The sequence below is a fragment of the Salmo salar genome, chromosome ssa19 (assembly GCF_905237065.1).
Source record: "Salmo salar chromosome ssa19, Ssal_v3.1, whole genome shotgun sequence".
In the NCBI taxonomy this organism is placed as follows: Eukaryota; Metazoa; Chordata; class Actinopteri; order Salmoniformes; family Salmonidae; genus Salmo; species Salmo salar.
The window spans coordinates 36,540,577-36,553,909 of record NC_059460.1 but is presented as its reverse complement, the minus strand read 5'-3'; the positions used below and the strand labels follow the sequence as shown (position 1 = coordinate 36,553,909).

Below are 13,333 nucleotides of genomic sequence, written 5' to 3'. Positions count from 1 at the left end.
GTCAAATATATGCCCTGCTATAGCTGCCCTCGGCCAACTGTAAGTGCTGTTATTGTGAAGTGGAAACCTCTAGGAGCAACAACGGCTCAGCCGCGAAGTGGTAGGCCACACAAACTCACAGAATGGGACAGCTAAGTGCTGAAGCACCTAGCACATAAAAATCATCTGTCCTCGGTTGTAACACTCACTACCGAGTTAAAAATTGCCTCTGGAAGCAATGTCAGCACAAGAACTGTTCGTCGGAAGCTTCATGAAATGTGTTTCAATGGCAAAGCAGCCACACACAAGCCTAAGATCGCCAAGCGTCGGCTAGAGTGGTGTAACGCCCGCCACCATTAGACTCTGGAGCAGTGGAAATGAGTTTCCTGGAGTGATGAATCACGCTTCACCATCTAGCAGTCCGACGGATGAATCTGGGTTTGGCGGATACCAGGAGAACGCTACCTGCCCCAATGCATAGTGCCAACTGTAAAGTTTGGTGGAGGAGGAATAATGTTCTGGGGCTGTTTTTCATGGTTCGGGCTCCTTAGTTCCAGTGAAGGGAAATCTTAACGCTACATCATACAATGACATTCTAGACGATTCTGTGCTTCCAACTTTGTGGCAACAACTTTCCTATTTCAGCATGGCAATGCCTCCGTGCACAAAGTGAGGTCTATACAGAAATGGTTTGTTGAGATCGGTGTGGAAGAACTTGACTGGCCTGCACAGAGCCCTGACCTCAACCCCATCGAACACCTTCGGGATGAATTGGAACACAGACTGCAAGCCAGGCCTAATCACCCAACATCAGTGCCCAACCTCACGAATGGTCTTGTGGCTAAATGGAAGCAAGTCCCTGCAGCAATGTTCCAACATCTAGTGGAAAGCCTTCCCAGAAGAGTGGAGACTGTTATAGCAAATAAGGGGGGACCAACTCCATATTAATGACCATGATTTTGGAATGAGATGTTTGGCGAGCAGGTGTCCACATATTTTTTTGTCATGTAGTGTATGTGGCTTGTTTCTAAGCTAAGTGAAAATAGGTTTTTAGCAAATTATTTACATAAGTATTCAGACCCTTTGCTATGAGTCTCGAAGTCGAGCTCAAATTGCATCCTGTTAACATTGATCATCCTTCAAGTTTCTACAACTTGATTGGAGTCCACCTGTGGTAAATTCAATTGATTGGACATGATTTGGAAAGGCACACACCTGTCTATATAAGGTCCCACAGTTGACAGTACATGTCAGAGCAAAAGCCAAGCCATGAGGTCAAAGGAATTCTCTGTAGAACTCTGAACTCAGGATTGTGTTGAGGCACAGATCTGGGGAAGGGTACCAAAAAATGTCTGCAGCATTGAAGGTCCCCAAGAATATAGTGGCCTCCATCATTCTTAATAAATGGAAGAAGTTTGGAACCATCAAGACAAGAGAAAAGCCCTGGTCATGGAGGTGACCAAGAACCCGATGGTCTCTCAGACAGAGTTCATCTGTGGAGAAGGGAGAACCTTCTAGAAGGACAACTATCTCTGCAGCACCAATCAAGCCTTTATGGTAGAGTGGCCAGATGGAAGCCACTCCTCAGTAAAATGAGTTTGCTAAAAGGCACCTAAAGGACTCTCAGACCATGAGAAACAAGATTCTCTGGTCTGATGAAGCCAAGATTGAACTCTTTGGCCTGAATGCTAAGCATCACATCAGGAGGAAAACTGGCACCATCCCTACGGTGAAGCATGGTGGTGGCAGCATCATGTTGTGGGGATGTTTTTCAGTTGCAGGGACTGGGAGACTAGTTAGGATCGAGGGAAAGATGAACAGAGAAAAGTACAGAGAGATCCTTGATGAAAACCTGCTCCAGAGCCCTCAGGACCTCCAACTGGGGCGAACGTTCACCTTCCAACAGGACAACGACCCTAAGCACACAGCCAAGACAACGCAGGAGTGGCTTCAGGACAAGTCTCTGAATGTCCTGGCCCAGCCAGAGCCCAGACTTGAAGCCGATCGAACATCTCTGGAGAGACCTGAAAATAGCTGTGCAGCAACGCTACCAATCAAACCTGACAGAGTTTGAGAAGATCTGCAAAGAAGAATGGGAGAAACTCCCCAAATACAGGTATGCCAAGCTTGTAGCATCATACCCAAGAAGACTCAAGGCTGTAATCGCTGCCAAAGGTGCTTCAACAATACTTGTGTAAATGTGATTTCAGTTTTAGATTTTTAATACATTTGCTTTGTCATTATGGTATATTGTGTGCAGATTGATAAGAAAATACAATTTAATCAATTTTAGAATAAGGCTGTAACAAAATGTGGAAACATTCAAGGGGTCTGAATACTTTCTGAATGCACTGTATATATTTTTTTCAAATAACTGGCTTTTTCTGGCTGGCAAAATCTTTACGAACAAATCGGTTAAAAAAAAATGTGCTGCCCTCCATCGAATTCGGAAATCCCGATGTGGCCCACTCCGGGTCTAATCTAACCTAGTTGTTATAGTCTAGTCCAGTCTCTAACGACCCGTCTCTCTTCTCTCTCTCCAGGTGTGATAGCGTACTCCATCGGCATTGCCTGGGCAGCGCAGGACGAGCTGGAATACATCGCCACCGACCCCGACAAGGAGCACTCCTACTTCGTAGATGAGTTTGACAGCCTCTACAAATTCGTCCCCAAGGTGGTCAACAACATCTGTCAGGAGTTCAACTCACAGCCACGCAACTGAGCTGAGCAGGGAGGGCACCTTATTCCCTATATAGTGCACTACTTTTGAACAGGGCCCCTAGGGCCATAGGCCCACCTTGCTTACGTACACCTATACTTATAAATCTGTGCTTACATAAATGAAACAAGGAAGGAAGGATACATTTGTAAAGTTTTGAAACAGGGGCTTAGGGGCTGTAGGGAGGGGGTTAGATATTTTATTAGGATCCCCATAAGCTAATTAGAAGGTCCATATAGTCCTGCACTATCATGGAGACAGGACAGGGTCTCTACAAAATGTATTACCGGGAAGTTACCAAATGAAAAATATGTTGTAATAGTTGGTGCTAAATTGGCAATAGTTTAATTCCCATGGGAGGTTATTGGTTTGAAGCAGAAGGCAGTGGGTATACGAACATTAATAAAATTGGATCACAACGATTAAATTTGGCCATGTGATCTCAACTGTTGTTGTTGTAGTAACAGTCAGGGGGGGGGGGTTGTTCTCACTCCTAATCATGTAACATAACTGATCAAAAAGTAAAACTACCTGGACGTGGTACTTACCAGGGTTGAGGTCAATTCAAATCTAAAGCCGTCAATTCAGGAAGTAAACTGAAATTCCAATGTAATAATTTTTTTTTTTAAGTGATTTTATTTTCAACTTCTTAATGAACTGAAAAAGGATCAACTATTAATTGGTAAAGTTTAACTTTTAAAATGTTTTTATTTTTTATGTTAAATTCAAATCACTTCCTGAATCGGCTGACTTAAATTTGAATTGAGCCCAACCCTCATGCTAACAGGAAAAACCATAAAGCATGCCTAGACTACTACTTCTGGCTTAACACACCACACAATCTGGTGCTTACAGAGAAACATGGCCTTATGGGACATGGTGCTTACAGAGAAACATAGCCTTATGGGACATGGTGCTTATAGAGAAACATAGCCTTATGGGACATGGTGCTTATAGAGAAACATAGCCTTATGGGACATGGTGCTTACAGAGAAACATAGCCTTATGGGGACATGGTGCTTATAGAGAAACATAGCCTTATGGGACATGGTGCTTACAGAGAAACATAGCCTTATGGGGACATGGTGCTTATAGAGAAACATAGCCTTATGGGACATGGTGTTTATAGAGAAACATAGCCTTATGGGGACATGGTGCTTATAGAGAAACATAGCCTTATGGAACATGGTGTTTATAGAGAAACATAGCCTTATGGGGACATGGTGCTTAGCACTTCCTCTTATGGCCTAATAACACAGTGCAGAAATACAATATGGTGCTTTACAGTAGGGGAGATTGGAAAAGGAATAAGACTGCAATTATCTATGAAGAAGACCGATGGCATCAGACCACATTATGGGAATACCGCCATATCATGGTCTTCTCATAAGAATTTAACCATGTGTTTTTATACTGTGTGGTCTTTCATAGAGGAGAGATTTGATCTTAAGAACATTGTGCAAGTTTTTTTTCCAAAAAAACAGTGTTGTGCCAAGATTGACAATTCATGTTGGTTGTTCTTTTGTTGGCTTTTGTAGTCAGAGTCTGAATGGATGTTATTGATGCATGCTGACATAACTGTGTGTGAAAGCCATAACACTTTTTTTTTAAACTGAAGGGGCCATACTTCTGACTTAGCATGTTAGCGGCTAACAAGCGCGGGTATAAACATGAAGGGGCCATACTTCTGACTTAGCATGTTAATGGCTAACAAGCACAGGTTTAAACCTGAAGGACCCATACTTCTGACTTAGCATGTTAGTGGCTAACAAGCACAGGTTTAAACCTGAAGGTAACATCTTTAGCAGCTTTTCGCATTTCCAATTAGAAAACATGTCTTACTTGGTAACTCTGACTCCGAACAACTGTCTTTTAATCAAAACAAATGAACAGTTCACTCTTTATTTATGGCAAATTAACACATGGTCAAATTAACACATGGTCAAATTAACCCATGGTCAAAGTAACCCATGGTCAAAGTAACACATGGTCAAATTAAAGAATCGCTTCAAGAGGGAGCTGTAGTTTTCCGCCAGCTCTGATACTGTACCTATAAATAGATCAAACTTTAATACTTTTAACCTTAGTGTTCCTCAAACTAAACCAGGGTCGTATTCATTATCACACATCGTAGCAAAAAGACATTTAACAAGGGAAAAATGAAAATTAGTTTCTTATTGGACGGATTCAAGTAGTCCCTCCCTGTTTCAGTCCATTTTCATCCATTGGGTGACTAATGAACACAACCCAGTCCTTCTCCTCCCTCTATTCTTCCAATATAATGTGCTTCCTTCTTGTTCACATGGCTGATATTGGTTTGTTCAGAGTATTTATATACTCTCCCTGTTTTTATTTTTTTATCCTGTTTGTACATATGCATATTAAAAAAGCCTTTTGCTTATCATTTTCAAATACATATTTGATCAATATTTTAATGCGATTTTTAATAAAATTATAATAAAATATATATTGTTGTGTTTGTTCTTCAGTGACAGAAGAGGTAGATGTTAGAGTAGTCGTATACAAAAACTTTAAATCTATATACATTTGTGTGCAGCTATATTAGATTCTAGTACTGTATCATAGTTTTGGCATGGACTGGACAGCTGTCTCTATACCATCGTTCCTGTTCTATACCAAACAACATTACACACACCACTAAGAGAAAAGACTGCAAAATTCTCAAGTATTCCCAGTTGGAAGATTCTGGAAATCATTTAAAAAAAATGTTTAATTTAACTAAGAAAGTCAGTTAAGAACAAATTCTTATTTACAATGACGGCTGACACCGGGCCAAACCCGGACGACACTGGGCCAAATTGTGCGCCGCCCTATGGGACTGCCATTCACGGCCGGGTTGTGATACAGCCTGGATTCTGAACCAGGGTGTCTGTAGTGACGTCTCAAGCACAGATGCTGCACCACTCGGGAGGGAATAAGGACATCCTCCAAAACAGGAACTCCAAAACAACCGGGATTTTGGGGAAAGTTACAGGAACTAGAGGAGACAATACTGCAGGAAGAAAAATAATTAATTTCTCTACAACGAACACGTTCTGTAAAATCAGACAGAATCAAAACATCCTCCTCTGGGCTCTCTCAATTCACAGGTTGTAAAAATCTCTCCCTCGCTCAAAATCATGGACAGAAACAAAATATTTTACAGCCGTTTTTAATGAGAACAGACTTTCATATACAAACCAGTGACTGTTACAGTCTGAGAAAATAGCTCATTTGAACTTGTAAGTTACATGGATATTTTAATGGATTTGTGGAACAAAAAATGTGTTGCTTTTTGTATGAATATAACATATTGTACTGTACTACAGCGTATACTGTAAATACAGCTCTCGGGGATAGCATCTCAAATGGCACCCTATATAGTGCACTACTTTTGACCAGGACCATAAAATGAGTGCACTATATAGGGAATAGGGTGCCATTTGGGATGCTACCCTACTTCTGAGACGTTTCACACATAGTGGCCACTGAGCAGGCCAAACTCAGTGGCTGGTATTGTAAAGATGGACCAACATCTGTTACTACATACTTAAAACCTATTGTAGAACCAGATGGTTTACTTTGGAAACATGTATTTGTAATTTAACTGTTTTGTTGTTGTTGCAGTTGTACAGTTATAACAAGGAATTCTTCTAACAAATAGGAAATATTAACTTGATCGTCTGTTTAGCTCTGCCAGTTTGGCTGATTCCCTTATACCCTGATCCCAGACCTGTTAGCGTAGTCTTTTCAACTCCTATATGGTCAACGGCAAGACAGAACAAACAGATCTGGGACAAGGCTTATTTCCACCCATGCTTTTTATAAAACAAAATGAGCACTCAAACTCACTTCAGCACAGTCAGTTTTAAGACTTAATATATATTTTGTTTATTATAAGTATTTGTAATTCTACATCCAATATTTTTGTTAAAATGGACACCATCGTGACAACCTTTCCCTATCAACTCTGTCTCCCCCTCCCCGGCAAAAACAGATGCTCTGTAAAATAACTTTTGTTTCAAGACCTTTTTTTAAAGCAAAGGCACATTTTTCAATAAGTATTTTTAAAAGGGAAAGCAGAGAGAGAAACTGGCTGGCTGGCGGGTGGGCAGAGACTGGGGAGACAGAGTCAGCCTTGGAAGCAGAGAGGAAAAGCGAGATGCTTCCATCCATGACAGACAGCCAGCCAGCCAGCCAGCCAGCCAGCTTCTCCATCACAACACAACACTGAAACTGACTTGGAGGAGAAGGAGAGGAGGGACCAGGGAGCAGACAGTCTACCCTGGTCTGAGGGGAGAAGTCTGGGCCTAGAGATTGGGGAAATAGGGGGGCTTGGGGCTCTGGTTAATGGGCATGACGACATGGGGAGAGGGTTAGGGCATGGTGATCCACCTCTCAAGTGAGTCTACACTATAAAACACCTGTCTGTCTGTCTTCAACGCCCTCGCAAGCTGTGAAGGGAAGACAGACCATAAGATTAGTCTGAAGAACATAGTATCAGTCTGTGTTGGTGTTCATTGGCCCCAGATTTGAGAAAGAGGGTCTCTGTGGCCGGTCATACCCAGGAGCCTGCCTGGATTGCACAGGGATGAGGAAGCCTTGTGCCCAATCGCAGTTCCCCCTAACAGACCTCTGAGCCAACCACAGCCCTGGCCTTATCCCTCTGGAGGCGGGCCTAGTCTGGGGCTTGGAAGTGGCTATTGGCTGCATCATCCACCAGTCAAAACAGGGAACCAGTAGTGTGAGAGGTGATGTGTGTGAGGGGAAGTCTGCGTGGAACCTCACACGCCCGTTTCTTAAGGTCCCGCCCCTCCTGTGACTCTATTGATCCCTGGTGCTGGGAGGCTGTGTCGGTGGGCTGATTGGTCCTCGTCATACGAACACCTTGGCAAGAGCGTCGGCCCCGGCAGAGGCGATGTAGGCCTTAGAGGGGTGGAAGGCCACGTCATGGATAGACTCATCATTCTTCTTCCTGTGAGCTGTAAACTCCTGGATACATGTCTTAGTCTCCAGGTTCCACAGACGAATAGAACAGTCATGACCTGAGGGAGGAGAGGAGAGGGATTAGGGAGGGGAAAGAGAGAGCAGACGAATAGAACAGTCGACCTGAGGGAGGAGAGAGTAAGGTGAACAGTAGTTGGGCGACAAGGCAGTTTACATAAAGTTCTAAGCCCTCTCCGGTTTAATAAAGTATAAAGCTCTGGTGTCCCCCAGGGCTCAGCTCTAGGTCCTCTCCTGTTCTTTAAAGTATAAAGCTCTGGTGTCCCCCAGGTCTCAGTTCTAGGCCCTCTCCTGTTTTATTAAGGTCTGTCATATCCTCAAATGGGACTCTCCAACCATTGCATGCAGAATGAATATATATATCTAGCTAAGAATGTTAGAAATCGTTGTTATTGAGAGTTGTTAGCTACTTACTGCCAGACATCAGATAGAGCCCGTTGGGGTCGACAGCTAGACTGGTAACAGCATCCAGGTGGGCCACCATTGAGTGGATCAGCTTTCCTGAAGAGTTCAAATTGACAACATTTGTTAATTTTATATACGTTTCTGCTTTCTGTGAATGCATCAGTTTAAGTGTACTCACTCTACTTTTAAAAACAAACTGCTGTGTTAACCTGTTAGGGCTAGGGGGCAGTATTTGAACGGCTGGATAAAAAAATGTACCCGATTTAATCTGGTTACTAATCCTACCCAGTAACTAGAATATGCATATACTTATTATATATGGATAGAAAACACTCTAAAGTTTCTAAAACTGTTTGAATGGTGTCTGTGAGTATAACAGAACTCATTTGGCAGGCAAAAGCCTGAGACATTTTCTGACAGGAAGTGGATACCTGATGTGTTGTATTACCTTTAAACCTATGCCATTGAAAAACACAGGGGCTGAGGAATATTTTGGCACTTCCTATTGCTTCTACTAGATGTCACCAGCCTTTACAAAGTGTTTTGAGTCTTCTGGAGGGAGATCTGACCGAACAAGAGCCATGGAACGATGATGGCCCATTAGACACCTGGCGCGCGAGTTCATGTTGGGTACCCTCGTTCCAATACGTTATAAAAGAGAATGCATTCGGTCCACCTTGAATATTATTCATGTTCTGGTTAAAAAGGCCCTAATGATTTATGCTATACAACGTTTGACATGTTTGAACGAACGGAAATATATTTTTTCCCCTCGTTCATGAAGTGAAGTCCGGCGGGCTTAGATCATGTGCTAACAAGACGGAGATTTTTGGACATAAATGATGAGCTTTTTTGAACAAAACTACATTCGTTATGGACCTGTGATACCTGGAAGTGACATCTGATGAAGAGAATCAAAGGTAATGGATTATTTACATAGTATTTTCGATTTTAGATCTCCCCAACATGACGGCTTGTCTGTATCGCAACGCATATTTTTCTGGGCGCAGTGCTCAGATTATTGCAAAGTGTGATTTCCCAGTAAGGTTATTTTTAAATCTGGCAAGTTGATTGCGTTCAAGAGATGTAAATCTATAATTCTTTAAATGACAATATAATATTTTACCAATGTTTTCTAATTTTAATTATTTAATTTGTGTTGCTGACTTGACTGCCGGTTATTGGAGGGAAACGATTTCCTCAACATCAATGCCATAGTAAAACGCTGTTTTTGGATATAAATATGAACTTGATAGAACTAAAAATGCATGCATTGTCTAACATAATGTCCTAGGAGTGTCATCTGATGGAGATTGTAAAAGGTTAGTGCATCATTTTAGCTGGTTTTATGGTTTTGGTGACCCTGTCTTTGAATTGACAAAACATTACACACAACTCTTGTAAATGTACTGTCCTAACATACTCTAAATTTATGCTTTCGCCGTAAAACCTTTTTGAAATCGTAAAACGTGGTTAGATTAAGGAGATGTTTATCTTTCAAAGGGTGTAAAATAGTTGTATGTTTGAAAAATTTGAATTTTGACATTTATATGGATTCAAATTTGCCGCTCTTGAAATGCACCTGCTGTTGATGGAGTGCACCACGGGTGGGACGCTTGCGTCCCACCTAGCCCATAGAGGTTAAACCAAACTGGATCAAGAGGTGTAAAAACGGGACGACTGCCAGAGTAGGGACTGATGGAGGACCACAAAGATCCTATTTAGTTTTGTGTAGAGGACACGTTTGTATGTAGACCAGCAAAATTGTTGTGTAACCTGTGTTGTTGTCGAAGAACTTGATGTGTCTGTCCTCTTCAGCGGTGATGGTGATGGGGAGGGTGGGGTGACTCAGCACTTTGTTGATCTGACAGGGGGTACCTGGATAGAGGAGAGATTGATTCCTTGTTGAACAGGCCAAATCTGACCATCCCTCCCGCCCCACCTCCTCCCTCCTGCCCCACCACCTCCTCCCTCCCCACCACCTCCTCCCTCCCTCCCGCCCCACCTCCCTCCCGCCCCACCTCCCTCCAGACCTACCCGTCTCTGCAGCAGACTCCAGGTTGAGCACCAGTTGCTGTGTCTCCATGTTGAACAGGCCAATCTGACCATCCCTCCCTCCATCCCTTCCCTCCCCACCTCCCTCCCTCCAGACCTACCAGTCTCTGCAGCAGACTCCAGGCTGAGCACCAGTTGCTGTGTCTCCATGTTGAAGAGGCCAATCTGACCGCTGGTGAAAGATGTCACCATGTGGGCGGGGTCACTGCAGACCAGGTCCACTGAGGACGGCACTCCAAATTCTGAAGCAGGAAGCAAGACAAAAACCCATGACATTCTCTGGGGTTTAAAACATCACTGTTCCTACCGGTCAATGCATCCTCTTACTCATCACATTGACTCACTATTCTGTTAAAAAGTCCCTCAACCATATCAGTTGATTTCACCACAGAATTCTTATATCATGAACATACAAACACAATTCATGAAGTGCAAGACCATGATAATAGCAAATTAACAGGAGAAAAAAAATCACTGTGTGCCAGGGTTGGGTTGGTGTTGGAGGTGTCCCAGAGTCTGTCTGCGTGTGTACCTTTATTTTGGAAGGTGGCCAGGGCAGGCTTGGTATTGGAGGCGTCCCACAGCCTGACAGTGCCGTCTCCAGAGCAAGACAGGAGTCTCTGATGAACACCACTGTACACCAGACCCCACACCAAGTCAGTATGACCACACAGCGCCCCACGCAGGACAGTAGGCTCTATAACATATGTTGTGGGAGAGAGACATAGACAAAAGTGTTAGCAGTTGATGTTACTCTTCAATAACACAGAACACCAAAGCAAATCAGGGGGAGAAAAATTGGTTTTATTTAAAGAGAACGAATCAAAGATGCTATGCTGAGAAGTGGATGATCATTCTTCCCTGTCCTCAGTGTTTCTCCACAGAACAACCTAGCCTGCGCCTGACCAATTAGAATACCTTGCAGTAAAATTGGGCCAATGGCCAAATAACAAGTATCCTGTTTCAGGCTCAATGTGTAGACCATTTGAACCAATGAAAACTTGCTATGAGTCCAGGACTGAATCCCCTACAGAGATTTTTTTTTTAAAGCTGTTGAACTGAAAAACAAACATTTCCATTGATCATTAATTCCCTATTGACCTCTAGTCCTCTGCGTGGTGTCTTAAAACATTCTTACAAAAGGGAGGAAGAATAGGAGACAGAGAAACCGCCAGAGACAGGGAGCCCAGAGAGCGAGAGACAGAGAGCGAGAGACAGGGAGCCCAGAGAGACAGGGAGCCCAGAGAGCGCGAGAGAGAGACAGGGAGCCCAGAGAGCGCGAGAGAGAGACAGGGAGCCCAGAGAGAGAGAGAGAGAGAGCAGAGCGAGAGCAGAGAGAGAGAGAGCGAGAGAGACAGGGAGCCCAGAGAGACAGGAGCCCAGAGAGACAGGGAGCCCAGAGAGACAGGGAGCCCAGAGAGACAGGGAGCCCAGAGAGACAGGGAGCCCAGAGAGACAGAGAGAGAGAGAGACAGGGAGCCCAGAGAGAGAGAGAGAGAGACAGGGAGCCCAGAGAGAGAGAGAGAGAGAGAGACAGGGAGCCCAGAGAGAGAGAGAGAGAGAGACAGGGAGCCCAGAGAGAGAGAGAGAGAGAGAGAGACAGGGAGCCCAGAGAGAGAGAGAGAGAGAGAGAGAGAGAGAGAGAGAGAGAGACAGAGAGAGAGAGAGAGAGAGCCAGAGAAAGAGAGAGAGACAGGGAGCCCAGAGAGAGAGAGAGAGAGAGAGAGAGAGAGGGAGCCCAGAGAGAGAGAGAGAGACAGAGACAGAGAGAGAGAGAGAGAGACAGGGAGCCCAGAGAGAGAGAGAGAGAGAGAGAGAGAGACAGAGAGCCAGAGAGAGAGAGAGAGAGAGAGAGAGACAGGGAGCCCAGAGAGACAGAGAGACAGGAGAGAGACAGGGAGCCCAGAGAGCGCGAGAGAGAGAGAGAGAGAGAGAGACAGGGAGCCCAGAGAGAGAGAGAGAGAGAGAGAGAGAGAGAGAAGAGAGAGAGAGAGAGAGAGAGAGAGAGACAGGGAGCCCAGAGAGAGAGAGAGAGAGAGACAGGGAGCCCAGAGAGAGAGAGAGAGAGAGAGACAGGGAGCCCAGAGAGAGACAGAGAGAGAGAGAGAGAGAGAGAGAGAGAGAGAGAGAGAGAGCCCAGAGAGAGAGAGAGAGACAGGGAGCCCAGAGAGAGAGAGAGAGACAGGGAGCCCAGAGAGAGAGAGAGACGCGGAGAGAGAGAGAGAGACAGGGAGCCCAGAGAGAGAGAGAGAGAGAGAGAGAGAGCCCAGAGAGAGCATATATATATATATGATATATGCCCGTAGAGATTTTATTGCCCTGTCGATATATATATTAAGTATATATATATATACGGTATTCACGTATATATATATATATATATTATATATTTGTTTATATATATATATATATATATATCGCGGTCAAGTGATTATTATGTATTATATATATTTCATATATATTTATATATTTATGATATATTCGTCATATATCGGTGCCCAGATAGGTTCCAGATATACAGGAGCCTATATATATTGCGGTTATACAGCATATCGCGGTTCAAGTATATTGCGGTCTGGCATTGCGGTCTCAAGATATTTATTCAGATATCTATATATATTGCGGTCTTATATAATATATATATATATCAGGATATATCATGGATATATATATATATATATATCTATTCGCGTATATATATATATATATATATATATGGTCTATATATATATCTATATATATATATCGTATATATATATATATATATAACTATTATATATATATATATATATGGTCTACTGTATCTATATATATATATATTCGATTTATATATATATATGGTGTCATATATATATAGTATAGTATATATTGCTGTTAATTATATATATAGTGGCTCCGAGTATATTGCGTATCTAGTATATATATATATATTGCGGTTTGTAATATATTATATATTGCATAATATGGTTCAAGTATATATTTTTATATATATATTTCGTATATATATTTTTGGTATATATATATTGCGGCTCCGTATATATTCGAGCGGTAATCTATATATATATATAGTATTCCATATATTAGAGAGAGACAGGGAGAGGAGAGAGACAGGAGCCCAGAGAGACAGAGAGAGAGAGAGAGACAGGGAGCCCAGAGGAGAGAGAGAGAGAC

General features: G+C 43.0%; 2 protein-coding genes across 7 annotated transcripts in view; one reads left to right on the top strand and one right to left on the bottom strand.

Moving 5' to 3' along the window:
• The window catches only part of vit (vitrin), a 177,536-nt gene extending 172,371 nt beyond the window's left edge, over positions 1–5,165 (top strand). For all 5 annotated transcript variants that reach the window (XM_045702271.1, XM_045702270.1, XM_045702268.1 and 2 more), the window contains one exon: positions 2,523–5,165. In XM_045702271.1, the coding sequence (XP_045558227.1) occupies positions 2,523–2,701 (179 nt within the window). In that variant the 3' untranslated portion in view covers positions 2,702–5,165. The remainder of the gene's footprint in view (positions 1–2,522) is intronic.
• Positions 5,166–5,854: 689 nt separating this feature from the next.
• Positions 5,855–13,333, bottom strand: part of LOC106593463 (striatin) — a 98,362-nt gene continuing 90,883 nt past the window's right edge. For both annotated transcript variants that reach the window (XM_045702265.1, XM_045702266.1), the window contains exons 13-17: positions 10,695–10,859; positions 10,264–10,404; positions 9,884–9,985; positions 8,117–8,203; positions 5,855–7,743 (exon numbers count right to left, since the gene is read on the bottom strand). In XM_045702265.1, coding sequence (XP_045558221.1) covers positions 7,574–7,743; positions 8,117–8,203; positions 9,884–9,985; positions 10,264–10,404; positions 10,695–10,859 — 665 coding nt within the window. In that variant the 3' untranslated portion in view covers positions 5,855–7,573. The remainder of the gene's footprint in view (positions 7,744–8,116; positions 8,204–9,883; positions 9,986–10,263; positions 10,405–10,694; positions 10,860–13,333) is intronic.